This window comes from Danio rerio, chromosome 21 (assembly GCF_052040795.2).
Source record: "Danio rerio strain M-AB ecotype USA chromosome 21, GRCz13ab, whole genome shotgun sequence".
NCBI classification, from domain to species: Eukaryota; Metazoa; Chordata; class Actinopteri; order Cypriniformes; family Danionidae; genus Danio; species Danio rerio.
This window is the reverse complement of record NC_141041.1, coordinates 2,202,501-2,229,857: the sequence shown is the minus strand read 5'-3', so window position 1 is coordinate 2,229,857 and position 27,357 is coordinate 2,202,501. Positions and strand designations below refer to the sequence as shown.

Genomic DNA, 27,357 nt, shown 5'->3' with positions numbered 1-27,357 from the left:
TGAGTAAGCGAAGCATTTTGAGCACTGTCTAACCCGATAAATGAAGAGAACTCAAACCAGCTGACTACTGTAAAACCCTATAAGTTAAAGCAACTCAAACCATTTAAGAAAACCGATTGCAACAAACATTTTAAGTTCAAAACTCATCTATATGAGTACTGAGAACGTTTCATTTAAGTTGAAGGTATTTAATTAACTCATTACCTTCAACACTGAGGTCAAAACTCTTTTCAAATGAGGAGATTTAACTTTCAGTCAGTTTTGAGTTGACTACACTCATTTCATTTGACTGTTGGGTTTTACAGTGTGTGATATTATATACATATTTAGTATATAATTGTGTTTTCCAGATACTTTCTTGTTTGGTGAACTGTATCAGTGTGTGATTTTTGTTTACATCTTTATATCAATCTACCTTTTGAAAAGGTACAACCCCAGTGACAGCTCACATACCTTTATTTCTGAGAGTGAACCGTCAAATATAATGAATGTCTGATAATAGTAATAAAACTATAATAACTGAGAATACAGCTGTTTGTTGTTAATAAATAACTCTAACAACTATAGTTTTGGGGTGGCTCAGTCGTTAGCACTGTGGAGTTTGCATGCTCTCCCTGTGTTGGTGTGGGTTTCCTCCGTATACTCCGGTTTACCCCACCGTCCAAACACATGCGCTATAGGGGAATTGATTAACTAAATTGGCCGTAGTCCATGAGTGTGAATGAGTATGTATGGGTGTTTCCCAATACTGGGTTGCAGCTGGAAGGGCATCTGTTGCATTAAACATATGCCGGAATAGTTGGCGGTTCATTCAGCTGTGTTGACCCCTGATAAATCAGAGACTAAGCTGAAAAAAATGAATGAATAAACTATACTTTTTGAATCCAAAATTGTGAACTTAACATCAAAAAAGAATAATAAATGCTTCATTTAATAAATGATGATAAAAGTTTTAATAAAATATTTTCATGTTATTGGTGTTAGTTAAGTATTATAAAGCAATTAAACTTAATAATAGCCTTTCTATTGCTATTTAACACTTGTATTCCCACAAGAAAATATGTTCATTTATTTATTTTACTTCAGCTTAGTCCATTTATTCATCAGGGGTCACCACAGCGGAACGAACCGCCAACTTATCCAGTATACGTTTTACATAGGGGATGCCCTTCCAGTTGCAACCCATGGCTCAGTCACACACACTCATGCACTATGGCCGATCTAGTTCATCAATTCCCCTAAAGCGCATGTGTTTGGACTGTGAGGGAAACCGAACCAGCGACCTTTTTGCTGTGAGGCCACCGTGCTAACCACTGAGCCACCGTGCCGCCCACACCCCATTCCATTTCTCACTGAATAGATCATATATTTTTGTGCATTTGAACAAAACAGATTTAATAAACAGATATATTTATTAAAATGATCTTTTAGCCACCGAACATGTTTTAGAATAGAAAGATATTTTTAACAATATTTTATAAAATTCTCTTGATTTTTTATATTTTATTTAATATTTTACCCTAACATATACATGTGGGCTACTAATTTTAGTCATTTTTTTAAGATAAGCTTTAGATTTTGCTTTACTACTAATCTAATGTACATATATGCACAATTATAATACTGTAAAGCTTCCTATAGAAAATATTAATTTAAAAAATTGATTTGTGAGATGTGTACTTATCTATGCTGAGCACTGTATATATTAGTGTGCTATAAATTACTACATGTTTATAATTTCCTAAAGTAGGCAGCATGGTGGCTCAGTGGTTAGCACTGTTGCCTCACACCAAGAAAGTCGCTGGTTCAAGTCCTGGCTGGGTCAGTTGGTGTTTCTGTGTGGAGTTTGCATGTTCTCCCCGCGTTGGCGTGGGTTTCCTCCGGGTGCCCCGGTTTCCCCCCACAGTCCAAACACATGTGCTGTAGGGGAATGTGTGTGTGTGTGTGTGTGTGTGTGTGTGTGTGTGTGTGTGTGTGTGTGTGTGTGTGTGTGTGTGTGTGTGTGTGTGTGTGTGTGTGTGAATGAGTGTGTATGGGTGTTTCCCAGTCCTGGGTTGCAGCTGCAAGGGCATCCACTGTGTAAAACATATGCTGGAATAGTTGGCGGTTCACTCCACTGTGGCGACCCCTGATGAATAAAGGGACTAAGCTGAAGGAAAATGAACAAATGAATATTTTCCTAAATTACATCATAGAAACGTCACCAGCTCAGAGTATGATTTCTTTTCACGTGCATTAGTTTATTAAGACGTCGTGCAGAGATTTCTGCTGTCGTCCGCACGTGCGATGATCTCTTTCATGGACACAATGAGGTGAAAGTGTGCAGGGTCAAAGGTCACGCCGCCCTGAAACACAGCAAGCAAGAGAACACAGCCTTTCAGCAAGCCAGAATCCGAGCAGATGAAGACATCATGCAAACAGAAGCATTTCTAGAGAAAGGAGAATCATTAAAGCGCTTCCCCATTCAACTGCTCACACATGCAAAGCAAGAGCAGTTATTAATTAACCTAAAACACTCGAAACAATCAATATGATCAGCGGAGAGACTCCAGCTATACGCACACTCACACACAGACCTCCATTTACAGACAAGGCTTCTTTATTTTACATGCACACATGAGTTTGCTATAGTCTATTGAATTTATTATTATACATCCACACTGTAAAAAAAATCCTGGTTGCATTAAGTTTGTAAGTTGAATCAAATTAATCTTACGAGTCCATTGAACTTTCATTATGTTAAACTGACTTGAAACAGCTTGCGTACTTATAAAATTAAGTTAGAACATGATCAACTTAGTTTAATAGGTTAAACTGAACTAAAAACATCTGCTGTGATGACTAATTGATCATATCATTTTTTACAGAATTATTAGTCATATATTATACATATATATATCACCGGCCACTTTATTAGGTACACCACACTAGTACCGGGTTGGACCCTCTTTTGCCTTCAGAACTGCCTTAATCCTTCATGGCAGAGATTCAACAAGATACTGGAAATATTCCTCAGAGATTTTGCTCCATATTGACATGATAGCATCACACAGTTGCTGCAGATTTGTCGGCTGCACATCCATGATGCCAATCTCCCGTTCCATCACATCCCAAACTGCTCTATTGGATTGAGCTCTGGTGACTGTGGAGGCCATTTGAGTACAGTGAACTCATCGTCATGTTCAAGAAACCAGTCTGAGATAATTCACGCTTTATGACATGCTGCGTTATCCTGCTGGAAGTAGCCATCAGAAGATGGAGACACTGTGCTCATAAAGGGATGGACATGGTCAGCAGCAATACTCAGGTAGGCTGTGGCGTTGATGCTCAATTGGTACTAATGGACCCAAAGTGTGCCAAGAAAATCTCCCCCACACCATTACACCACCACCATCAGCCTGAACCGCTGATACAAGGCAGGATGGATTCATGCTTTCATGTTGATGATGCCAAATTCTGACCCGAGCATCTGAATGTGTCAGCAGAAATGGAGACTCATCAGAGCAGCAACGTTTCTCCAATCTTCTATTGTCCAGTTTTGGTGAGTCTGTGTGAATTGTAGCCTCAGGTTCCTGTTCTTAGCTGACAGGAGTGGCACCCGGTGTGGTCTTCTGCTGCTGTAGCCCATCCGCCTCAAGGTTGGACGTGTCAGGGGCGGACTGGCCATCTGGCAATTTTGGCAAATGCCAGAAGGGCTGGACCAATTTTTAAATGTGGGCCGGTCAGTTTTTTTTTTTTAATGTATTGTTTTTATGTGGAGGCAGCTTTTATCTCTTGCTAGATGTGATATTATGATGATGATGATAATAATAATAATAATAGTAATAATAATAAATGTTAAGCATTTAGACCAATATGCGACGGCCGCCTGATTTCAAGATGGGCCGACCCAATCCAAGGTTACCGTAATCAAACCAATTACGTTACGTTAACAATTTTTAACATAATCAAAATCTGGCAAGAATGTCATATTAATTCACCGTCTGCACACCAAAATAAATAGTGAATGTGCGTGTCCGTGGGTGGGGCTATGCAGTGTGGTTATGTGGGCTGATGTGGCTACAGTGCCAGGGCTGAATTTTTGTCCCAGTCCGCCCCTGGGACGTGTTGTGTGTTCAGAGATGCTCTTCTGCAGAGCTCGGTTGTAGCGAGTGCTTATTTGAGTTACTGTTGCCTTTCTATCAGCTGGAACCAGTCTGGCCATTCTCCTCTGACCTCTGGCATCAACAAGGCATTTGCGCCCACAGAACTGCCGCTCACTGGATATTTCCTGTTTGTCGGAGCATTTTCTGTAAACCCTAGAGATGGTTATGCGTGAAAATCCCAGTAGATCAGCAGTTTCAGAAATACTCATACCAGCCCATCTGGCAGCAACAACCATGCCACGTTTAAAGTCACTTAAATCCCCTTTCTTCCCCATTCTGATGCAGTGAGTTGCATTAAAAATTTGCGTTAGGGACAGTTGGACAGGTGTACCTAATAAAGTGGCCAGTGATTGTACATATTTGTAAGTAGCACAAAATCTGTTTTAGGCTGCAAATGTATATCTAGGAAAAGCCAATGTCATAAGAAAAAAATATAGATTTTCATTTATATTACTAAAATAATTAGAATACTAAGTTAAGCAAATCTTCAATTATATTTTGCACATTTCAGTGAATATCAAACTTTATATTTAGATTGGTTTTATAGACTGCTAGGAGCATAATTTGCACATTTTAAAGGTGATTTTTATTTGTTCAATATTTAGATCTTGTTTTTGAACCCTTAGATTCCAGATATTTATTAGTTGTATGTCATCCAAAATATAGCAAACCATACCTCAATAGAAAATTTTTATATTATTCAGACTCAATTTTTTTATTTTATTTAAATTAATTATTTATTATAAATATATTTAAAGTTTATTTAGTTTAAATGTATTTAGTTTGTGCAATGCTTTATCTCCTTTTTTTCTTCGCAGTGTTTGACGTCCTTTTTCCTGCAATAAGGTCATTCTGAGAGGTCAAATGTCACGTGTGTCCGGTGACCTTTCATCTATTCATTCATTCATTCATTCATTCATTCATTCATTCAATCACAATTCACAATAAAATAAAAGTCAATTCCAAATTGTAATGCAAACTTAACATATAATGAGCTTTATTTTATCACGTGAGAATTAAGTGAATAGATAAATACACAAAATACGTCGTGTGAACGTCATATTAATTAAAAATGGAATAAAACTACGCACAAAAAGTAACATAAAGTCAGATATTAGCATTGCTGTTTGTTAAACTAGTTCCCCTTGTTATCTAGTGCTTCAAAAATACTTTAATTATAATAATCTTTAATAAATAACTCTATTAAGTGACTTAAATTAATTTCTAGCCTACACAGCAAATTCATCTGAGTTAAATTCTCGGTGTTGAAGCATTTCAGAGTAAAGTGTTGACGTTAAAGAGTTAGATTTTGATAAATGAATATAATAAGAGTTAGAATTGATTTTATTCAGTGTGAAATCAAGGAGTTATCTTTTCTACACTTGGTGGTGTTATTTCCAACATCCGGGAATTCATGCAGCCCCAGTCACTGAAGAATTTTCCAGACGCCATTTTCCATCTGAGGTTTAGAACAGCAACTGGTGAGTCAAACTACCTAAATGTTGGTATTTTACTGACTTTCTCTAAGGAAATACAGTTGTAAACATAATGTTAAGTTAATAACTTTAGAATGGAGTGACAATTTTAATCTTCTGCGGTTCATTCATGGTCGATTGTGTATCTAGCTTAACTGCATTACTATTCACTTCTTTTCAAGAATGTTTTATATATGCTCACGCATACATAGTGCATAAAAACATCAAATGTACATGTTCAACACATTTCTGTCACGCTTAATGCCATTTTGTGCGTTGTTACCCATCTGTAAAATAAAATCGACACTTCTTCCTTTAATTCGAAGCAAACTAGCGAGGGAATCACCGGAGCAGCCTAACCTTAGCCTACTCTGCCCAGATGCTAACGGCAACACAGGACGGTTTCCATAAGCTCTGGAGAGTTTCTAAAACATTTCTGGTGAGTAAATGAACATATGCTTACTTGTAAAAGGCTTCCTGACTAAAACATATGATTGTTTGTTATTCGTGTACGTTAATTTGGTTGTTTTAAACACCGCGGCCCTTTTAAACTGGTTCATTCGTGGCCGTCCATATACCGTTAGTTTATAGACTCGCGTGATAACGTACGTTTGAATTATATTAAGCGTTTACAACCATTAAAGTCGGAATGTTAACATTAATGTCTTTAAATGACCGCGTTTGCACTTTCTCAGACTTTTAAGGTTACAGAAGTCTCCCGGAAGTTGTGGGACTAACATTAACGTTATCCCGCAAATGCACAGAGACTCCCAGATGCCCAAGTAGATGCCCGCAAATGAATGATAATCTCCCGGAAATCGCGCGTCTCCCGCCCGGTCATTAAACACTTTGCACACCCCTCTCCACCGCATCCCTCCCAGCTCTTCAGGTACGTCGCGCGCAAGTCACCCCCACCGCTCTTTAGGTACGTCGCGCGCAACTTATCCCATTGTTCTTTAGGTACTCATTTCTCCCGCTACCTCCCGCAAATCAACTCTGTATCCCCCGAAAATTACTTTTCCCAACTCGGGATGTCTGACGTTAGTAAGTTAGGCTATTTCTGTAGTCAGGAACATCTTAGTCAAGCTTTTTCTCCCGCATGATATTGTGCTTAAAACTATAGGCTAAACTTAGCATGTACTGTACACAACATTTCCTTTTTATTAAAGACAATTTAGTGCGTTGTAAACAGCCACCTGTCTGTAAAATTAATCAACTGATTCATATTTGAGCAACCTAATGATGATACAGGTTTGATTTGTAGATTTATTATCAATAATCAACATCTGAATCAAAAGATATCTGAAAAAATGTGAGGCATACTTTGTGATGTTCATCTCTCCTTTTATCTGAAGGTTATGCATATGTGTTAGATACTAATTTTTTGTTGTTTTTTTAACAGCCACAGTTCTCTATACAATAACAAAAGACCCTGTGACGGTGGCTGATTAGAGACGGATGGTGTATTTCCAGAGTTGGTGAAATGACCAAGCACACCTTCTTGGTCATATGTGGTGATAATAATGAAGGTATGTTTGATAAAGTTCTGTATTTGTTTCACAATAAGCTGAGAGGGTATTAGAGCATTAAAGAATAATGAATGACATGAAGGTGATAAGTTTTGTATTGTGGGTGAACTGTTACTTAAATAATGTTTTGCTCTTTACTTTGCACTTTTCCTCTTCTGCTTATCCTAATATTTTAGGTTATATTTGGACCTGAAACATCTGCTAGACTCCAGTAAAGGTGGCCTCAATACTGGACCTGAAAGGGCCTAACAAGTTGAATCTGGTAAAGAAACACGCACGCACACACACGCATGCACGCACACGCTTACAGAAAACTGTTGTTTATGAAGTTTATGAATATTTTTTACACTGTGGCCAATATTTTGGGGAAATCAGCATCACTAAATGATATAAAAGATTTTAAGCTCCTCTAAATTTTGCTCCAAGTGTTGTGTTAAATTCAGGATTCTGGACAGACAGCTGCCTGTTTTTCCAGTTCTAGTCATAGTGGTTAACCTAATTGTTTTTGGAGATCCAACAGTGATATATGTGTTTTTTCTACTTTTCCATATCCTGTCACCTCAACCAGCTGGGAGAGTCAAGTTGTGGATCATCATGAAGATTTTCAAAAGGTGAGTTTAGATGTCTTGAATGTTTTATTTACTTTAAATGTTCTTTTAAATATATCATAGAATTTGATTGCAATTTGTTTTCAAACATTTTTCTTAGTCATGCTGGAGTCTTGAAGAATTCTTAGATGAGCATCACCCTATATCCATGCATCAGGAACCACCAGACGAGCGATCAGCAGCTGCTACATCGTCATGGATAAAAAGGTCATCCTGTGGCTGGGAAGCACTTCATTCACAGGACATGCTTGATGAGATTTCCTAGCTCCAGTTTGTTTTCACACAAGTTTACAGCATTTATACCTTCATTTAAACTGCTCTGTTTGAAATGGAGGACCAAGGAAACACCAGAAGTGAAAGATTTGCAAGCCAAGTTGTTTAAAATGTAATTTCAGAAGAAAACTATGAGTTCAGAAGTAAACTATGAGTGACGCTATATTGAACTTTCAAATTGCTCTGATAACACATCAAGTTTGGACCAAAGAACTGAAACAGCCTTTTTGAGCACTGGTCATACATATTTTGTTGATACTGTCTGTACTAATAAAACATTTAAAGCATATTTGACATTGTTGCATTTTAAAAACTGAATGAATTGTTGAAGTGGTGAATGTTTTCAAATAAAATGTTTTTTCTTTTGTAATTTACAGTCTATTTGACCTTTTTACCATATTTACACTCAAGAGAGTTGAATAAAATAACAATATATTACACCAGGCGGTGTTAAATATAGTTAAATTTTTTAACTCTGCCCAGAGTTAAAATTAACCCTTACTTCGGTGTCAATGTGCCAACCCTTTTGAAAGTGTTGATTTAACTTTGTTTTGAGTGGACCCCATGAGACACTTTCAAAGTGTTGAAATTAACACCCATAGAGTTGTTTTGGGTCCCCATATTTTGCTGTGTACAGACTTCAGTGGTCACTATATAGTTTTAAGGGACTCACTATACAGACTTTAAATAGTCAGATGGAATAAAAATTATTATTAGCAGTCAATTTGGTTATCATATATGATTGAGATAGTGGTAACCTGTACATTTATTCGTGACTTATTTCCGTGTTATAATTATTATTGAAAATGATCAAGCGTAAACTGATGAATCTTAATAATGGCGCATGTCCCTATCGTGAATATTGTTGTGGTGTGCTACATAGACAGCATGTGAGACGTCAAAACTTTAGCTGAAGTTAATTGGAGTAAAATAAAACAATCTGTAAACACCTGTTCGGTCATTTCATGCACGAGAAGACCCGAACAACAGAGTCCAAACCGACTGCCTCCAGTGTGTGTGTGTGTGTGTGTGTGTGTATGTGTGTGTGTGTGTGTGTGTGTGTGTGTGTGTGTGTGTGTGTGTGTGCTTTCTGAAAGTCCCGTGACGTGTTAACACAGCACAGGACTTTCAGATCTCCCCGTTTCAACTCTTAAAAAGTCATTTGTTTTGTTTTCCTTTGTTTCCTTTCCTTTATTCAGATCTCAAAGCCCGTGAAATGACGGAAGATCGATTCAGTCTGCCGCATGCGCAGTTCAAGGTAAATATTAAGCCACGAAATAAAACAAAAAAACAATTTATAGACTTGACATTTTTGATATATGTACTGTAAAATCAAAAATGCACTATATGAATATTTTAAAACATATGTAAATCATTAATAAACAAACATTTATCATTTAAAATGCATGCGTACATTTAACAGTGCGCATTTAAGTAAATAATTGCAATATTAATATGTAAAATAAAAAGTTAAAAGTATTTCATGTAATAAAGGTGTTTTAAACCATCCTATTTCATTATAAAAAGCCTGCCAACACAAACAAATCATATAGCAATTTATAGTAAATATTACAGTGTTTTATTCTGGTAAAGTACTTGAATTAATCTGTTGGGGTATACAAATAATATATGTTATTCTACAATGCACCAGCAACGTACTAAAGCATAGACTACTGCAGTATTTATTATTTTATCAATCCACTATAGCTATACTGCAATAGCATTCATTAGCAAAGTGTTACAAACACTAATATAAACAGAAATACATTTGTCGGAGACGGTGTAAAGTACACCGAAATAACAATGATGTCTCCCTTAATAAAAGTAAATATCATATTTAGGCAAGACATACAGCTTATATTTACATAATGAAACAGCTATAATAGAAAACACACACACATGCATTTGGCTGAATGTCATATTCAGAAAGCACATGCAGCTTATTTTGCACAATTAAACAGCTATGATATTAATAAAACACACATGCATTTGGCTGAATGCATATTCTCATATTTAGGCAGCACATGCAGCGTGTTTTGCACAATTAAACAGCTATCATATAAAAAAAAAACATTTTGCATTTGGCTAAATGTCATATTTAGGCATGCAACTTATTTCAGTACAGTTAAACAGCCATAATATTAAAAAAAAAAGAAAAAAAAAGACACAAGCATCTGCCTGAATGCATATTGTCATATTTAGGCAGCACATTATTTTTTGCAAAATTAAACAGCTAAATATATATATATATATATATATATATATATATATATATATATATATATATATATATATATATATATATATATATATATATATAAACACACATTGAATTCGGCTGAATGTCATATTTAGGCGGCAAATGCAGCTTATTTTACACAATTAACAGCTATAATATTAAAATCACAAATGCATTTGCCTAAATGTCATCTTTAGGAAACACATGCAGCGTATATTTGCACAATTAAACAGTTATAATATTTAAAACACACATGCATTTTGGCTTAATGTCATATTTAGGCAGCATATGCAGCTTATTTTACACAATTGAACAGCTATAATATTAAAAACACACATGCATTTGGCTGAATGTCATATTTAGGAAACACATGCAGCTTTTCTTTGCACAATTAAACAGCTATAATATTAAAACACTCATGCATTCGGCTGAATGTCATTTTTAGGAAGCACATGCAACGTATTTATTTATAATTAAACAGCTATAATATTTAAAAACACACACATGCATTTGCCTGAATGCATATTGTCATATTTAGGCAGTACAAGCAGCTCATTTTGTTTAATTAAACAGCTATAATATTTTAAAAACACACACATAAGCTAATTTTCTTCTATATCTCACATTAATAGTTCTCTCTCCTGGTTATTTAAATAAATGTATCCGTCGCTGCGCATTTCACGCGCCGCGCAGCTTTGGATAAACACGAAAAGCAAAAAGCATCCGAACCGCATTTCAGCCGCGTTTAATGTACCGGAGGAATATCCGAGACTTACCGAGAGCTGCCGGTCCACATCCACCACCAAAAGCGCACCAGGTTTACCGGAACAGATGCAGCTCAGGACGCGAACTGACGGCCAATATAAACGCACACCACCGTCATTGAGTCTTGGGCTCCGAGCGCATTGATTTTGATCAATAACGCTGCACACACACGGCAGATGGTCGGAGAGCCACAGAAAAAAACTGTCCCAATCGAAGAGTCACTCGGGCCTCTGAATGCAGCTTTCGAGTACTTATAATGATAATAAACTCAGAAGAGTGATTCATTTAATCCAGTCTGATTAGTTAATCTCATCGTGATTCACCGAAACTAAATGATAATATTTACAGTTGCAGTGCTTTTAAATGGGTTTCAGGTGAAGCATTGATCAAAGTGTTCAAACTGACATCAAATGCATATTAGTTCTCACGGAAATCAATTGGTTTGCATTTTAAAACGCTCAAACGGATTCTCTATTGTGTTTGTTTTTGTTGCTTTACTATTAATAGATTCGTGTGGTAGTTGTTTTAGGCGTTTAAATGTGTCCTACTATAAAAATACAACATTGTTGGGTTAAATATGGACAACTGTTCGGGTTAATAAGTGTAATTTAAATTTAGGAAAATAGAGAAATAAATCTAATGTTGTTTTTTGTCTATACTTGGGTTAAATTGGGTTAAAACAACACTGATCTTTAGTGTAGCATGAAGTAATTTACCTTTAAATATATATTCATTCATTTTAAGCTGAGTTCCTTTAATAATCAGGGATCGCCACAGCGGAATGAACCGCCAACTCATCCAGCACGTGTTTTACGCAGCGGATGTCGTTCTAGCCACAAGCCAGCACTGGAAAGCACTTATACACGCTCATTCACACATACACTACGTCCAATTTAGCTTATTTAATTCACCTATAGCGCATTTGTTTGGACTGTGGGGGAAACAAGCACCCGGAGCAAACCCACGCCAACACGGATATTATATATATATATATATATATATATATATAATTTTTTAAAATAATTAATTGTCTTCTATTTGTTTTTTATTCACTTATTTGGTCGCTTTCCTTCGGCTTAGTCCTTTTATTCATTAGGGGTCGCCACAGCAGAATGAACCGCCAACCTATCCAGCATGTGTTTTACTCAGCGGATGCCCTTCCAGCTGCAACCCAGTAATGATTAACTTTATTTATTCTATAAGATGGTTTATATATATATATATATATATATATATATATATATATATATATATATATATATATATATATATATATATATATATATATGTGTGTGTGTGTATATGTATAACTTGTTGTTTATAAAGTAGTGTACTATCAGCTAGCTACACTTTTCTTTAACATTAATAACTTGCAACAAATTATTTATTAATTATTTTCCTTTTAGTTAAATATATGTTTCGATTTTAAGCAACTAAAACAGCAGGATTATAACCAAATTAAATAATTATTAATATATAAAGTCCTAAATAGAAGTAATAGGCTATTTAAACAAGAGTGCGCGCACGTAAATTCATCTGCTTTAAACAATGCCCCTTTTCTCTATAATACTTATTATTTCCTGTTTTTATTTTATATATTTATTCCTTTTATACTTATTTAAGTAAAGTGCTTTGAATTATCATTATGTAAAAAATATGCATTTTTAAATAAACTTGCCTTGCCTAAGTAAACTTTAGCATTTCAACTTTTATATGCATTTGTAAAGAAAACAAAGTCCACGTTGGATCTCTCTCTCCCTCTCTCTCTCTCTCTCTCTCTCTCTCTCTCTCTCTCTCTCTCTCTCTCTCTCTCTCTTTCAAATATCGATTTTCTTTGACATGAATAAGGGCCTTTTTCAGTCCGTGATTCTTCGCATTAGTTGGAGTGTGCCAAAGCAGAGCTGCACAAAAGCATCAGAGCAGGAATCAAACTCTGTTGTCCGTCTTGAGTTTCCTCCGCTTCTCTGGCAGGTACACGCGGACACTTTTCCTCCAATTTGCGGCAGCTGAAGGGCCGGGGAGGACACTGGGGCCCCTGCTCCTCCTCTGACAGCTGATCAAAAGAAAAATAGGTCACGCTTTTCAGACTTCTGTCGCTCATCCTTAATTACAGTCGCTTTAAACAAAAGCAACATCTGCGCATCCTCCAAACAAAATAGCAACCGGCTTTGGAGAAATCTGTTACTTCTGAATCACTTCAAGGCGGAAAACTTGCTGTGGGTTGATCGATTTGACTCAAAAGATGTGATTTGTAGTTCTCTGAAACTGAGTAGAATTTTAAAAAATGCTGATTATTTTTTTGTTTGTTTGTTCGCTAAATTTAGGAGTGTGTGCATACAGAATTAAAACAGCATCGCGCAAATTTATTCTTAATCATAAACAAGAATTTTGGGCACTGGTTTACATCGTGTTGTTTTAAATTTATTAGCTTTACAAGTTTGCAGTATTTTGAATGTAATATGCATATAGTAATTAATTATTTAAATATTAATGTAAAGAAGCAGTCTTGGATTATCTGTTTGTTCGAAAATGGTGTAACTTTCAACATTTACGCAAGTGCGCAGTTGTTTTTTAATTAATTCTGATAGATAGATAGATAGATAGATAGATAGATAGATAGATAGATAGATAGATAGATAGATAGATAGATAGATAGATAGATAGATAGATAGATAGATAGATAGATAGATAGATAGATAGATTTGCATTATACATGTACAAATGTAAAATTTCCGTTTTACAGATACATCGCACAGTATTTGGCCTGATTGATTCTTTTTAAATGACTGTATGTGTGTATGATTATTTTTTTGGAGGGGGTTGGGGTTAGGCTAGATGATGAACTGAACGAATGATCCGTTTGGAGTGACAGTAAAGGGACCGTCTGACGCCAGATTCCAGATGCAAAGGCAGCGACTCCAAACAGCCGCGTCCGCGCGTCAGCCATTGGCCAGAAGACTAACGAGCCGAGCTCTCCGCAATGCGACTGGCCCGTTTGCCTGTCCATCAAGACCGAAGCTCCTCCCCTTTCAGCAGGGTCGGGTGCGCGCGGAGCAAGCCCACCCCGAACACCTCCAGCTGCCCAAACAGAAGACGCAGGAGGAGTAGAGGGCTCGGACATGGGGAGAAATCAGCACTGGCCCGTCTGATAGAGATCGGTGTTTTTATTTATTAAGAAGGAGGGGAAAAAAAGAAGAAAAAAAACCGAGAGGCCTTAGTAATAAAAAAAATAACAAGGAGAGAGAAAACCCATCCCTGGCACAAAGCTGGACATAAATCAATGGACTGAATGAAGACTGCCTATAACGCCTATCGATGCCTGGCCAAGGATTTGGATGCGTACGCCATGAACCCAGAGATGACAATGGACATTGGCAGCCTACATGCTGGAGTAAGCCATGAGCAGGACTTGATGAGCAGCCACAGCCCCCATCACAGCCGCAACCCGGGGGCTGCTCTGCGGATACACCAGGACCTGAGCGTGGCTCCGTCGCGCTCCGCGATGGTCTCCAGCATGGCTTCGATACTGGACGGCGGCGGCGGAGGCGGCGGAGGGGGAGAGTACCGTCCGGAGCTTTCCCTACCGCTCCATCACGCCATGAGCATGCCCTGCGACACCTCCCCGCCCGGGATGAGCGGCACCTACACCACGCTGACCCCGCTGCAGCCGCTGCCGCCGATCTCCACCGTCTCCGACAAATTCCACCATCCGCACCACCACCATCACCACCACCACCAGCGGCTCTCCGGGAACGTGAGCGGCAGTTTCACTCTCATGCGGGACGAGAGGACTCTACCGGCCATGAACAACCTCTACAGCCCCTACCACAAAGATATGAGCGGCATGGGGCAGAGTTTGTCCCCTCTGGGCAACGGCTTGGGCTCCATACACAGCGCGCAGCCGACGCTGCACAATTACGGCCACGACAAGATGCTGAGCTCCAACTTCGACGCGCACACTGCCATGCTAAGCAGGGGGGACCAGCACCTCTCCAGAGGCCTCGGTGGCCCCGCGGCGGGCATGATGCCGCATCTCAACGGGATGCACGCGCACCCGGGCCACCCTCCATCCCACGGGCCCGTGTTGGCTTCCAACCGGGACAGACCGCTCTCCTCCTCCTCCTCCTCCTGCGGGGCTCCGGGCTCCGGGCAGCTGGAAGAGATCAACACCAAGGAAGTGGCGCAGCGGATCACGGCCGAGCTGAAGCGCTACAGCATCCCGCAGGCCATCTTCGCGCAGCGGGTGCTGTGCCGCTCGCAGGGCACCCTGTCCGACCTGCTGCGGAACCCCAAACCCTGGAGTAAACTCAAGTCGGGCCGAGAGACCTTTCGGCGCATGTGGAAGTGGTTACAGGAGCCCGAGTTTCAGAGGATGTCGGCCCTTCGGCTTGCAGGTAAGACAAGGTATCTGCTTTTAAACTCAATTGGCAGGGTGCATGTGGAACAGTTTGTTTACTATAAACAAAAACAAAAAAAGCTGCACTCGTCATAAAATAAAGGTGCTTTCTTGCAATTGACGGAAATTCTCAAGAGCAAATTTGGATGATTTAAAAATGGGAGAATAACAATATTCGGAAAGCTTTATTATTAAGATGCACGTAAATTAGTGCATCATTATTAAATTATTCTGCTTTGGAATGACTTTGAATGACGCTGAATACAATTTGTGCATCATTATTTATTTATTTTGCATTTGAAATGCTTTAAAAATCACAATAAAGAAGAACAAAAATATTTAGAAACCTTTATTTTTAAGAGTGTAGAATGCACGCCTCATTATTTTCCTGCATAATTCATAATGCATTTAAATCTAGTGCTTGTGTTGTTTACATTGCCGTGAAAACACACTTGATATAAACAAGTTGAGCGTGCTGTGTGTGGAGGAGCCGTCTGTCTCTTTCTCTCCCTCCCTGTGTGTGTGTGTGTGCGTTAAAGAAAAGCCTTTCAGAGAGGTGCTGAATAGGGATGTGTTGGTAATTACTGGCTGTTATATTCCCCTCCTGCCCCGCTCCATCAGGCTTGTTGCCCCCTCTAGCGATGGGCGGCGCAGACCCCCTTTCCTTTGTTCGGATGGAGAAAAAGCAAGAGCTGAATGTTCATCCTCAGTGTAGTTTGTAGTAGGTGTCAGAAACGCTGTCGTCCCGTCGAACAGCATCCTATCAGTGCATTAAAATAAAAGCTTGGTGCGTATTGATTTTTCATTTGTAGGGTGATGCACAATTATTCACTGAAATAATGGACAGCTCTGATGCCTCGCGTGCATTGTGCCACACACACACACACGCACACACACACACTCGTGGCAATCTTAATAGGGACTTTCCTATAGCGTAATGATGTTTCTATAGTGTATATTCTGTCTATCTACACCTAAAGCAACCCTCACAGCAATTTAATATGCATGTTTACATTTTTAAAATACTCCATTCTGTCTTATTTACGAGCAGGTGTTCTTATGGGGACCAAAACATGTCCTTACAAAATTGACTAGCATTGATATCCCCATTTGGTCCCCACTGCATGAGGAATACAAGACACATTTACATTTACATTTAGTCATTTAGCAACTACGACACACACATACACACACACACACACACGCACACACACACAGGGTGTGCATTATGACTGCTTATTTGCTTGCTTTCCAAAGGCTTTTGGAGTGTGTTTAATAACACAGCAGATAATAGCATACTAAAACATGCCATCTAAAATTTACTGGTATTTATGACCTTGTGGGGACCAAACGTGAGGTATACAACACACACACACCGGTTGTGCATTAGGACAGTTTATTTGCACGTTTTCTAAAGATTTTAGAAGTGTGTTTAATTAACACATCAGATAATGGCATACCAAAACAAAAAAATAATGGCATCTAAAATTTACTAGTATTTATATCCTTGTGGGGACCAAATGTGAGGAATACAAGATACACACATGCAGGCCATGCATTAAGATTGTTTATTTGCTTGCTTTCTAAAGCCTTTTGGGGTGTTTTTAATAACACAGCAGATAATAGCATACCAAAACATGGCATCTAAAATTTACTTGTATTTATATCCTTGTGGGGACCAAATGAGAGGAATACAAGATACACACACACACCAGCAACAACACATGCATTAAGATTCTTTATTCGCTTGCTTTCTAAAGCCTTTTGAAGTCTGTTTGATAACACATCAGATAACGGCATACCAAAACATGGCATCTAAAAAATTTCTAGTATTTATATCCTTGTGGGGACCAAATGTGAGGATTAATGTACACACACTCGCAGGTGGTGCATTAAGACTTTATTTGCTTACTTTGTAAAGCATTTTAGAGTGTGTTTAATAACCAAGCAGATAAGGGTGTACAAAACATGCCATCTAAAGTTTACTAGTATTTATATCATTGTGGGGACCAAATGTGAGGAATTCGGCATGCATACATATACACACACATGCTTTGCATTTACGCTGTTATTTTGTTTGCTTTCTAAAGGTTTTTGGAGTGTGTGTAAAAACATAAAAGAAGAGACATAACAAAACATGGCATCCAAAGCTTACTAGTATTTATATCCTTGTGGGGACCAAATGCGAAGAATGCAAAATACACACAAACACACAACAACAACAACAACAACACATGCATTAATAATGTTTATTTGCTTGCTTTCTAAATGATTTTGAGTGTGTGTAATAACACAGCAGATAATGGCATACCAAAACAGGGCATCTAAAATTTACTAGTATTTATATCCTCGTGGGGACCAAATCCAAGGAATACAAGATACAAACGCATGCATTAAGATTGTTTATTTACATGCTTTCTAAATGGTTTGGAGTGTGTTTAATAACACAGCAGATAATGGCATACCAAAACATGGCATCTAAAATGTACTAGTATTGATATACTAGTGGGGACCAAATGCGAGGAATAAAAGATACACACACACAGGCCGTGCATTAGGACTGTTTATTTTGCTTTCTTTCTAAAGGTTTTAGGAGTGTGTTTAAAAACACAGCAGATAACAGCATACCAAAATATGGCATTTAAAATGTACTAGGATTTATATCCTTGTGGGGACCATGGGAGAGGAAAAGGAGATACACACACACACACACACACACGCAAACACACGCACACACACGTGTATTAGTATTGTTTATTTGCTTGCTTTCTAAATGATTTTGAGTGTGTGTAATAACACAGCAGATAATGGCATACCAAAACATGGCATCTAAAATTTACTAGTATTTATATCCTCGTGGGGACCAAATCCAGGGAATACAAGATACAAACGCAAGCATTAAAATAGTTTATTTGCTTGCTTTCTAAATGGTTTGAAGTGTATTTAATAACACAGCAGATAATGGCATACCAAAACATGGCATCTAAAATTTACTAGTATTTATATCCTCGTGGGGACCAAATCCAGGGAATACAAGATACAAACGCAAGCATTAAAATAGTTTATTTGCTTGCTTTCTAAATGGTTTGAAGTGTATTTAATAACACAGCAGATAATGGCATACCAAAACATGGCAACTAAAATGTACTAGTATTGATATCCTAGTGGGGACCAAATGCGAGGAATAAAAGATACACACACACAGGCCGTGCATTAGGACTGTTTATTTTGCTTTCTTTCTAAAGGTTTTAGGAGTGTGTTTAAAAACACAGCAGATAACAGCATACCAAAATATGGCATTTAAAATGTACTAGGATTTATATCCTTGTGGGGACCATGGGAGAGGAAAAGGAGAAACACACACACACACACACACACGCAAACACACGCACACACACGTGTATTAGTATTGTTTATTTGCTTGCTTTCTAAATGATTTTGAGTGTGTGTAATAACACAGCAGATAATGGCATACCAAAACATGGCATCTAAAATTTACTAGTATTTATATCCTCGTGGGGACCAAATCCAGGGAATACAAGATACAAACGCAAGCATTAAAATAGTTTATTTGCTTGCTTTCTAAATGGTTTGAAGTGTATTTAATAACACAGCAGATAATGGCATACCAAAACATGGCATCTAAAATTTACTAGTATTTATATCCTCGTGGGGACCAAATCCAGGGAATACAAGATACAAACGCAAGCATTAAAATAGTTTATTTGCTTGCTTTCTAAATGGTTTGAAGTGTATTTAATAACACAGCAGATAATGGCATACCAAAACATGGCAACTAAAATGTACTAGTATTGATATCCTAGTGGGGACCAAATGCGAGGAATAAAAGATACACACACACAGGCCGTGCATTAGGACTGTTTATTTTGCTTTCTTTCTAAAGGTTTTAGGAGTGTGTTTAAAAACACAGCAGATAACAGCATACCAAAATATGGCATTTAAAATGTACTAGGATTTATATCCTTGTGGGGACCATGGGAGAGGAAAAGGAGATACACACACACACACACACACACACACACACACACACACACGTGTATTAGTATTGTTTATTTGCTTGCTTTCTAAATGATTTTGAGTGTGTGTAATAACACAGCAGATAATGGCATACCAAAACATGGCATCGAAAATTTACTAGTATTTATATCCTCGTGGGGACCAAATACAGGGAATACAAGATACAAACGCAAGCATTAAAATAGTTTATTTGCTTGCTTTCTAAATAGTTTGAAGTGTTTTCAATAACACAGCCGATAATGGCATACCAAAACATGGCATCTAAAATGTACTAGTATTGATATCCTTTTGGGGACCAAATGCGAGCAATACAAGATACACACACACACACACACACAACAACAACAACAACAACACGTACATTAAGATTGTTTATTTGCCTGCTTTCTAAATGATTTGGAATGTGTTTAATAACACAGCCGATAGCGGCATTTCAAAACATGGCATCTAAAATGTACTAGTATTGATATCCTTGTGGGGACCAAATGCGAGGAATAAAAGATACACACACACAGGCCGTGCATTAGGACTGTTTATTTTGCTTTCTTTCTAAAGGTTTTACGAGTGTGTTTAAGAACACAGCAGATAATGTCATACCAAAACAGGGCATCTAAGATTTACTAGTATTTATATCCTTGTGGGGACCAAATCCAAGGAATACAAGAGACAAAAGCATGCATTGAGATTGTTTATTTGCTTGCTTTCTAAATGGTTTGGAGTGTGTTTAATAACACAGCAGATAATGGCATACCAAAACATGGCATCTAAAATGTACTAGTATTTATATCCTTGTGGGGACCAAATGTGAGGAATACAAAAACACACAGGCTCTGCATTAAGACTGTTCTTTTGCTTGCTTTCTCAATGCTTTTGGAGTGTGTTTAATAACACGTCAGATAATGACATACCAAAACATGGCATCTAAACATTCCAGTGTGAGCATCATTGCTGCGTTGATGAATGTGTGTGTTTTTTGTGTGTGATTTTGAAGCAGAAGTGTGAATGTTGGTGAGATGTTGCTGGCGTAGGCGCTGTAATGCTGTTTCCCTGCAGGCTCTGGTCTCACAGATGGCTTTGGGTTGGGGGAAGGTATTATGTGATCTGCAGGGGAATTGAAAAGAAGAACAGAGGCTGCAGCGGCTCGATGAATTATTGATAGAAATCTCTGCGTGACCCTCAGCTCCACGCACAAAACGTCACCTTGTCTTGGGTTAAACAGGCAGAGATGTGCAGCCCGGCACCAGCCTTTTGTTTGCTTTTGCTTTATTTATATGTAGCACCTTTAAAAACAGCTAATGTTAAACTGCTTAACAAATCAAAACAACAAATCTATTGTTATAGTCAGAATTATCAGCCCTCCAGTATAATTTTTCCCCAATTTCTGTTTAATAGAGCAGATTTTGTCAACACATTTCTAATCATAATAGTTTTAATAACTCATCTCTAATAACTGATTTATTTTCTCTTCGCCATGATGACAGTAAATAATATTAGACTAGATATTCTCCAAGACTCTAGTATTCAGCTTAAAGAGACACTTAAAGGCTTCACTAGGGTAATTAGGGTAAAGTTAGGGTAATTAGGCAAGTCATCCTATAACAGTGGTTTGTTCTTGAGACAATCCAAAACTAATATGCATAAGGGGGCTAATAATATTGACCTTAAATGGCTTTAAATAAATAAAAACTGCTTTTATTCTAGCCGAAATAAAACAAATAAGACTTTCTCAAGAAGCAAAAATATTATAGGAAATACTGTGAAAAATTTCTGAATCTGTTCAACATCTTTTGGGAAATATTAATAATAGAAATTTCACAGGAGGGCGAATAATAATAATAATAATATATATATATATATATATATATATATATATATATATATATATATATATATATATATATATATATATATATATATATGTATATATATATTATTCGCCCTCCTAAATAAATAAAATAAATAAATAAATAAAAATAATTTTGCATTTATTTATTTTGCATATATATATATATATATATATATATATATATATATATATATATATATATATATATATGCAAAATAAATAAATGCAAAATAAATGCAAAAATAAATTTAACGCAGCAGACCAAAGATGATGTACAGGGGTGCATTTCGCAAACAATGGTGAAACTCGCAGCTGATCTATCATAGTACGATTCATCAGTTGGGAAAAGAATGATATGGTGACGAGTGTTTCCCAAAACCCGTAGTTTCTCTGTCGCAGATCCATCATTAGTTATAACGTAAAACGCTTATAATGATGCTCTAAATAGGGTGGAGTAACAACTTCTATAGAGAAGAACCCCATCATTTAATTGTGCAAATTATATTGTTTTACACACACCCATTTAAAATAAAATCCAATATTAGTTTTGGAAAAAGCATGCACTCGCTTTCCATTTTAATTGAAATATACAGTTGAAGTCAGAGCACACCCCTGTGAGTATAGGCTCAGTAATTTAACTTCTATAGTGACAAATAAGTTTTTTACAATGCCTTTATAATGAAATAACTGAACATAAACATTAGGAGGCTTACAAAAACGATCATTTTTAGAGAGCCTTTCAGATGGCATTTAGAGGTTTTTGCATCTGAACACTTCATATATATTTACACTGCAAAAAAAATCAGTACGGTTTATTTCCAGCAGCTGGGGTTAAATTACAGTAATTTACCGTAAAATAATGGATATGAAATGACAGAAATTTCCTCAAATTTAAATTGATAAAAAAACTCCTGTAGTTTACTATGTGTTATTTTAAGTTTATTCCAGCACCTGCCGGAAATAAACCGTAAAATTACTGATTATTTTACAGTGAGTATATTGAAGTCAGAATTATTAGCCCACCTAAATTTTTAGCCCCCGTTTATTTTTTTCTCCAATTTCGGTTCAATGGAGAGCAGATTTTTTTTTCAATACATTTCTAAACATATTAGTTTTAATAACTCATCTCTAATAACTGATTTATTTGATCTTTAAAAATATATAGCTTAAAGGGACTTATAATTGTGTCCTTTAAATGTCTTTTTAAAAATTAACAACTGCTTTTATTCCAGCCGAAATAAAACAAATAAGTCTTTCTGCAGAAGAAAAAATATTATCAGACATACTGTGAACATTTCCTTGCTCTGTTAAACATCATTTGGGAAATATTTTAAAAAGAAAATAAAAAATTCAAAGGGGGGCGAATAATTCTGACTTCAACTGTATGCATGTATATGTCTCCTGTTAGTTATTTGTTTTGATTGCAATGCTATTGGACTTTGGCATGGCTGGGGGATGGGGGGTTGGGTGGGCTGGGAGGGTTGGGGAGTGGAGTTTGTTTTGTTTATTAGAAAGAAAGTTGTAAAGATGCGGTGACAACTCGTATGTAAAATCAATAAAAATGTAATCACAAAAAAAAACACACGTCTGTACAACTTAAAGTTACATTTAAAGGCTTAACTAGGTTAATTAGGTTAACAAGACAGGTTAGGGTAACTAGGCAAGTCATTGTATAACGATGGTTTGTTCCCCCTGAGTTGAAATGTTTTGAACTCATGTATGCCAGGGTTAATTTTGTGTCTTTATTACTCAAACAAACGTATTAAGTTTTTGACCAAAATTAGGCACATTGTAATAAAAAAAATAAGATTTCAAATAAATAAAAAAACATTTAATTAAAAAAAATCCTTAATAAAAAATGTGCACTGCAAAAAAAAAAAAAAAAAACTATTGCCGTTTTATGCATTTACCACCAGATTTTGCATTGTGCGCTCATTCATTTTACTTTTGATTCTGTTTCATTTTTGCGGATCTAAAATCTTTGCTTGCAAGTTATAACAGTAGGGGCTAAGCTGAAAAGATAATGAATGAATGAATGAATGAATGAATGATACTATATTTAACCATCAACAATTTTAGGATAAAACAATAATAATAAACGGTATATTTAACCATTTTATGCATTCAACACATTTCCTGATTCATTCATTTACTAATTTTCCTTTGGCTTAGTCTCTTTATTTACTTATATAGAGCGCACAAGTCCAGCATCTTCAGATTGTCTTTGGTCTTGACTTAGTAGGATTGAATGACTTTGGTTCAAGAAGCCTGTACAAATATGGTGGCGATATTGGCGCACGCTCAGGGCCCGTATACAATATCTAATGTATATATCTTTGGCTCGTCCGGTATTTTCAGATTGGCTTTGGTTTTGACTTAGTAGGATTGAATGACTTTAATTCTAGGAGCCTGTACCAATATGGCGGCGATATTGATGCATGCTCAGGGCTTGTATTCAATATCTAATGTATATATCTATGGCTCGTCAGGTATCTTCAGATTGGCTTTGGTCTTGACTTAGTAGGATTGAATGACTTTAATTCTAGGAGCCTGTACCAATATGGCGGCGATATTGATGCATGCTCAGGGCTTGTATTCAGTATCTAATGTATATATCTAATGGCTCGTCAGGTATCCTCAGATTGGCTTTGGTCTTGACTTAGTAGGATTGAATGACTTTGGTTCAAGAAGCCTGTACAAATATGGTGGCGATATTGGCGCATGCTCAGGGCCTGCATACAATATCTAATGTATATATCTATGGCTCATCCGGTATTTTCAGATTGGCTTTGGTCTTGACTTAGTAGGATTGAATGACTTTTGTTCTAGGAGCCTGTACCAATATGGCGGCGATATTGGCGCACGCTCAGGGCCTGTATACAATATCTAATGTATATATCTATGGCTCATCCGGTATTTTCAGATTGGCTTTGGTCTTGACTTAGTAGGATTGAATGACTTTTGTTCTAGGAGCCTGTACCAAAATGGTGGCAAAATTGACGCATGCTCAGGGCCTGTATACAATATCTAATGTATATATCTAATGGCTCGTCAGGTATCCTCAGATTGGCTTTGGTCTTGACTTAGTAGGATTGAATGACTTTGGTTCAAGAAGCCTGTACAAATATGGTGGCGATATTGGCGCATGCTCAGGGCCTGCATACAATATCTAATGTATATATCTATGGCTCATCCGGTATTTTCAGATTGGCTTTGGTCTTGACTTAGTAGGATTGAATGACTTTAATTCTAGGAGCCTGTACCAATATGGCGGCGATATTGGCGCACGCTCAGGGCCTGTATTCAATATCTAATGTATATATCTAATGGCTCGTCAGGTATCCTCAGATTGGCTTCGGTCTTGACTTAGTAGGATTGAATGACTTTGGTTCTCGAAGCCTTTACCAATATGGCGGCAATATTGACTCGTGCTCAGGGCCTGTATACAATATCTAATGTATATATCTGTGGCTCGTCAGCAATCTTGAAATTGACTTCGGTCTAAGTAGGATTGAATGACTTTTGTTCTAGGAGCCTGTACCAATATGGCGGCGATATTAACTCATGCTCAGGGCCCATATACAATGTCTAATGTATATATCTATGGCTCGTCAGGAATCTTGAAATTGGCTTTGGTCTTGACTTAGTAGGATTGAATGACTTTTGTTCTTGGAGCCTGTACCAATATGGCAGAGATATTGACTCGTGCTCAGGGTTGAAATGAAATCTTCATTTCGTTAAACAGAAATTGGGTGAATATATACAAGAGGGCTGATAATTCTGGACTACAAACCAGACAAGCGCATTTGTTGGTTTGCCGTGTGTATCTTCGCAGTCTCTTCTAGAATTGTAAAGTGAAATAGTCATTGCAGAAGCCCAAATAAAGACAGACGTCTCGGTGAATGCAGTCTGGCACGGGTTGCAGGAATATTTATCTCTCTGCGGCTCGGTCTCATTTACAGGCCGGGACCCTGCGCTTCTCTCTTTTTCGATCTCCTCCGTCCCGACTGCTGTACAGGCTTGTCCCGTTTGATCATTTCGTTAATAAAGCTGTTTGTCGGCTGTGTCTGGACGGCTGATTGCCTGCGCAGAACGAGCTCCAGTCAGACGTCACCTTTAATTTGACTAAATTAATAGCGCCGAGACAGGCTGCTTTTCCGCGGTGACATCAGGCACATGCTTAAAGAAACACTGACTTTATAATAGCTGCATGTTGTCAGGTTCACTGTACAGTTGCAGTCAGGATTATTAGCGACATGATAAACATTAATTTTTTTATATTTATTCCACCGATTTCTGTTTAACGGAGAGAAGATTAGTTTCAACACATTTCTAAACATAATAGCTTTAATAGCTCATTTCTAATAACTGTATTATTCAGTTGTATTGTTCAGACTCTAAATGACCTGTATTTGCCGATATATCGGTTAATGACCAGTGATAATATACACATAATAACGCATCTGAGGTTGTGCTCTTTATCATATGTGCGAAAGGCATTTTGGCTTGAGTGAAAACTGAAAGAAGAATGCAAATCAAAGTGTTTATTATTATTATATGTTAGGAAGAGGGCAACACGGTGACTCAGTGGTTAGCACTGTGGCCTTAACAAGAAGGTCACTGGTTTGACTTCTAGTTGGGTCAGTTGGCATTTCTATGTGGAGTTTACATGTTCTCCCCGTGTTGGCGTGGCTTTCCTCCGGTTGCTCCGGTTTCCCCCACAGTCCTATAGGGGAATTGATTAACTAAAATTGGTCGTAGTGTATGAGTGTATGAATAAGTGTGTATGGGTGTTTCCCAGTATTGGGTTGTGGCTGGAAGAGCATCTGCTTTATATATATATATATATATATATATATATATATATATATATATATATATATATATATATATATATATATATATATATATATATATATATGCTGGATAAGTTGCCGGTTCATTCCGCTGTGGTGACCCCTGATAAATAAGGGACTAAGCATGAGTATTAGGAAGAGTAGTGTATATATGGGAATTAAAGCATGCCGTGCTGTATGAGTGCTGATATTGCAGAATATTGCACGGCTTTCAGCCAATCAGATTTGAGAACCAGACAGAACTGTTGCATAAATATATAAATAACGTTATAAATTTAGCAAATCTTTTTTTTTTTCAGTTACTACAGGTCTATATCGGAAACACAAAATGTACTCGCTGTTCTAGAATCAGCCTTATAATAAGCCAATATCAGCAGGAACAGCTTATCTTTAAGGCCCAATCAGAGTTCTGTTACCCTTTCATGCACTCCTCAAAGGACAGAATCAAAAACCCAAAACACAGTTTATTTTGGTGCCGTCGTCCAGTAATGTGTGTGAGTTCTGTCACTTTCTCAAACAAATATGTGTTTCTGACCGATGGCGGATCGATGCTGGTAATCTCTTAAAGATTAAAAGGGCATTAATGCTGGCAACAATAACATAAACGTGTGCACCCAGCTGGCATTGATCTGGAACCCGATCCTAAACTGTTCCAGTAAAGCTGACGCTGGAGGAACGTTCCCAGCAGCCGAGCGACTGACTCCATCATATACACACTCCTGACGGGCTATTCTGAGGCTGGTGCTGTAATCGGTGGATCATTAAAGCTGATCAAGACGCTCGGATACCAAAAATATACCATGTACATAGAAATATATTTCTACAGATTACAGATATTTTTATTCAAATGTCTTTGATTGAATGAATTTTAAAATATATACAGGCCTATATAATAAATTAAAATATATATATTTTACTCTCCGTATATTTCAATCTGAGAAAATATATTCACATGTAACATTTTTAAACATCTTTATTGCATATCAACCAATCAATAATACAATAAAAAAAAATATATATATATATATATATATATATCCAACTGTGTTTGATGATACATAAGAAAATAATTATTATTATTATTAGTATAGTAGTAGGGATAGTAGTAATAATATTATTGTAATATAATAATAATAATAGTAGTAGTAATAGTAGTAGTAGTACTTGTAGTATTATTTATAATAATA

At 37.1% G+C, this 27,357-nt stretch overlaps 1 protein-coding gene and 3 long non-coding RNA genes across 6 annotated transcripts in view; 2 read left to right on the top strand and 2 right to left on the bottom strand.

The window, feature by feature from the left end:
- LOC147838686 (uncharacterized) overlaps window positions 1–27,357 on the bottom strand; it is a 1,589,207-nt gene that overhangs the window by 1,449,344 nt on the left and 112,506 nt on the right. The gene's annotated exons all lie outside the window — the stretch shown is intronic.
- On the bottom strand, window positions 933–11,258 carry LOC147838690 (uncharacterized). Its single transcript, XR_015519853.1, has 3 exons — window positions 11,046–11,258; window positions 1,778–2,345; window positions 933–1,313 (listed from the first exon to the last, which is right to left on the bottom strand). It is a non-coding gene; the product is annotated as an uncharacterized LOC147838690 (long non-coding RNA).
- LOC147838691 (uncharacterized) lies at window positions 5,573–8,400 on the top strand. Its single transcript, XR_015519831.1, has 6 exons — window positions 5,573–5,626; window positions 5,947–6,059; window positions 7,023–7,149; window positions 7,326–7,411; window positions 7,718–7,760; window positions 7,858–8,400. It is a non-coding gene; the product is annotated as an uncharacterized LOC147838691 (long non-coding RNA).
- The window catches only part of onecut2 (one cut homeobox 2), a 46,908-nt gene continuing 33,651 nt past the window's right edge, over window positions 14,101–27,357 (top strand). Inside the window, exons 1-2 of one of the 3 annotated variants that reach the window (XR_015519797.1) lie at window positions 14,101–16,572; window positions 16,629–17,549. Coding sequence is in view for 2 of the 3 variants with exons in the window: in XM_087300532.1 (XP_087156658.1) it covers window positions 14,324–15,438 (1,115 nt within the window). In the remaining variant the exon portion in view is untranslated. Of the gene's footprint in view, window positions 16,573–16,628; window positions 17,550–27,357 lie in introns of those variants that run through there. The other 2 variants (XM_087300531.1, XM_087300532.1) reach the window with 2 other exon arrangements.